This window comes from Octopus bimaculoides, chromosome 21 (assembly GCF_001194135.2).
Source record: "Octopus bimaculoides isolate UCB-OBI-ISO-001 chromosome 21, ASM119413v2, whole genome shotgun sequence".
Lineage (NCBI taxonomy): Eukaryota > Metazoa > Mollusca > Cephalopoda > Octopoda > Octopodidae > Octopus > Octopus bimaculoides.
In genome coordinates this window covers 15,543,281-15,546,824 of record NC_069001.1, presented here as the reverse complement: position 1 = coordinate 15,546,824, position 3,544 = coordinate 15,543,281, and the positions used below count along the sequence as shown (strand labels likewise).

At 36.9% G+C, this 3,544-nt stretch overlaps 1 protein-coding gene across 1 annotated transcript in view; it reads right to left on the bottom strand.

Annotated features, from left to right (window-relative positions):
• Window positions 1-3,544, bottom strand: part of LOC106875255 (coiled-coil domain-containing protein 180) — a 141,675-nt gene that overhangs the window by 114,650 nt on the left and 23,481 nt on the right. The window contains exons 10-11 of the mRNA XM_052975307.1: window positions 2,518-2,637; window positions 462-541 (exon numbers count right to left, since the gene is read on the bottom strand). Of these exons, the coding sequence (XP_052831267.1) occupies window positions 462-541; window positions 2,518-2,637 (200 nt within the window). The remainder of the gene's footprint in view (window positions 1-461; window positions 542-2,517; window positions 2,638-3,544) is intronic.

Below are 3,544 nucleotides of genomic sequence, written 5' to 3'. Positions count from 1 at the left end.
TAGGTCGACCAAAGCCTTGTGAGTGGATTTGACAGACAGAAACTGAAAGAAGCCTGTCGTATATATGTATATATATATATGTGTGTGTGTATGTGTGTGTGTGTGTGTGTGGGTGTGTGTGTGTGTGTGTATGTTTGTGTGTCTGTGTTTGTCCCCCCCTAACATTGCTGGTGTGTTTACGTCCCTGTAATTTAGCGGTTCGGCAAAAGAGACCGATAGAATAAGTACTAGGCTTACAAAGAATATGTCCTGGGGTCGATTTGCTTGACTAAAGGTGGTGCTTCAGCATGGCCGCAGTCAAATGACTGAAACAAGTAAAAGAGTATATATATATATATACACACACACATATACACACACACATATACACAAACACACACATATATGATGAAGGGTATGTGTGTTCATGAGTAATGAATAGAAACTTTTACTCTTTATTACATCAAAATCTTGTTACTTACTTAGTTTTTCAGTTACCTCGTTTATTTTTCCATACCATTCTTCAACAAGACCTTTTGTGCATTTCGGTGGCAAGAAATTCCTATTTAAATTTAAAATAAAACAGGTTTACAATATCAAATATATTTTAAAACATTTTTATATGCTTATTTCATGACCCAGACATGTCTACACCATTGCTACAATACCACAACGATGTGGGGGTACAATGTGGGTGTACTAACCATTGCATGATCACAAGTCCCTATGGGGGTGTGTGTGCTCAGTCTGCTAGTAACAAGAGTCAGACTTCCTTAAATTATATCCTACCATCTTAAAACAGGAAGGACATATTGGACAGTGTAGTCCTAGATATACAACAAATGGAATGGTCAAGGATGGAATGTCTTTGATTAAAGGCCTGCTCAATCAGTGCTGACAACTACAATACCATCGTACAAAAAAAAAGTATATGTATGTGTATATATCTACACATACACACTCATTATACACACACATACAGACATACACACACACTGTACAGAGACACACACACAGACATACACACACACACTTATACACACACTCATTATACACACAGACATACAAACTCATATACACAGACACACATGCACTCATTATATACACACACATGCACAATCATTACACACACACACACACACACATTCACAGATATATATACACAGGTGTAGATATGGCTGTGTGGTTAAGATGCTCACTTTGCAACCGTTTGATTCCAGGTTCAGTTCCAGCGTGTGACATCTTGCACAAATGTCTTCAACTATAGCCTTCGGTCAACCAATGCCATGCAGGTGTAGTTGGTAGACAAAAACTGTGTGGAATCCTGTTGTGTGTATATACATACGTGTGTGCGTGTGTTTTGGGTGTGTGCATGTTTGTCTTCTTTTCCTATCTGACAACTGGTGTTGGTTTGTTTACATCTGCATGATTTAGTGGTTCAGCAAAAGAAATGGATATAATAAGTACCAGGTTTAAAAAACTATAATACTGGGGTTGATTTGTTTGACTAAAAGCCTTTTATAGTGTTGGGTTTGATCCCACATTTTGCCACATAGAAATCAACCTTGTGCACAACCGAGATTTTGTCTCATAAACGACCATTTACTCAAACATGGAAAAATCCCCAGCAACTAGAAACATTATAGCCGGAAGAAAGATATGGTGTTTCTAGAACGGTGTTGCAGGATTAGTGCTGAAGGGTGATTTAGGACACTACTATAATGTGAGCCTAAAACATGCTCTTGATCAGATCAGACAAAAGACACAGCTAAAGCAACACAAAACACAACAACCCTCATTTTAACAATGCAGTCTCTCTCTCTCTCACACACATACAAAAGGTGTCCATACATGTATTAGTCAACCCAAGACTATGTTTAAGAGTGCAAAGTACTGTGCAGTGGGACTGAAACCAAAACTCAAAAGTGGCAAAACCAATATGTGTAACCATGTAGCCATAACAATATCTGCTCCATGATTCTTCAGCATTTGACTCAAATTAAAATCAGTCTGTCAATATAAACAGGAACTAATTATTGTTAGGTGGAAATCAAGAAAAAAAAAAAAAAGACATGGCTGTATGGTAAAAGCTTGCTTCCCAACCACATGGTTCTGGTTTCAATCCCACTGTGTGGAACCTTGGTCAAGTGTCCTCTACTATAGCCTCAGCCTGACCAAGGTCTTGTGAGTGGATTTGGTTGACAGAAACTGAAAGAAGCCCGTCACACAGACACACACATATGTATGTGTGTGTGTGTGTTCGTCCTGCACCACCACTTGACAACTGGTACTGATGTGTTTATGTCTATATAACTTAGTGGTTCAGCAAAAGAGACAGACAGAATAAATACCAGGCTTTAAAAAAAATAATTACTGGGATCAATACATTCGACTAAAAAACTCTCCAATGCAATGCCCCAGCATGGCTGCAGTCTAATGACTGAAACGAATAAAAAATAAAACAAAATAAAATGAAAACTACACACAGAAAACAAAAATGACAAATGGTTTTTGTATGAATGAAAATGTAGAAAATACCTGAGAAATTGTAAATGTTCTTTATATTCATTTAATAAATTTGAGAATTTAATGCTTATCTCATCAAGTAAGATTTCAACTTCTTTCGGTTTGACAGAGACACAGGTCAACATGAATTGTCTGGAGAAAATGAGAATTAGAATAGAATCGTTTGAGATGTCTGAGAAATTTTTCATATTTTTCTGGTAGAGTTCCTAGAGAAGGAGAAGTGGGAAAGGGAGGAGAAGTATATATATAATGTATAAATATATATACATATATATATATAATGTATAAATATATATACATATATATATATAATGTATAAATATATATACATATATATATAATGTATAAATATATATACATATATATATATAATGTATAAATATATATACATATATATATATATAATGTATAAATATATATACATATATATATATATATATATATAATGCATGTTGTTGACTGGGCTTTAAGAGAAAAGAAACAGTCTTCGAAGGACTGGAAGAAAGGTGGTCACATGGAATTGTATCAGACTGCCAGAAGGGAAGCTAGGAGACAGGTTTATTTAGCCAGAGGGGAAGCAGGTAAGAAAAAATCTGCCAGTGTCCTGCACCGTGAGGACCAAAGACTTGAGGTATTTCGTGTTGCAAGACACTGTGTGAGAGACAATTGTGATGTTGTAGGAGAGAAATGTGTCCGCGTGGATGATGGTTCACTTGCACTAAATGTGGCTGCAAAGAGAGGTTTGGAGACGCCACTATGAAAGGTTGCTCAATAAAGAGAATGAATGGGAGAAAGAGAGTCTGCTGAATGTCGACCCAACAGAGGGGCCAGCTATCCGAGTTGACAGTATCATGGTAAATGAAGCAATTAAGAGTATGAAAACAGAGAAAGCCCCCGGCCCATCAGGAATCACTGCAGAGATACTCAAAATATCTGGCAGTGTCGGCTATAGCTTAGTCACCCATATAGTAAACCAGGTGATACACGAAGGAGTCATACCCAATGACTGGTGTAGCAGCACCATAGTCAACTGCTACAA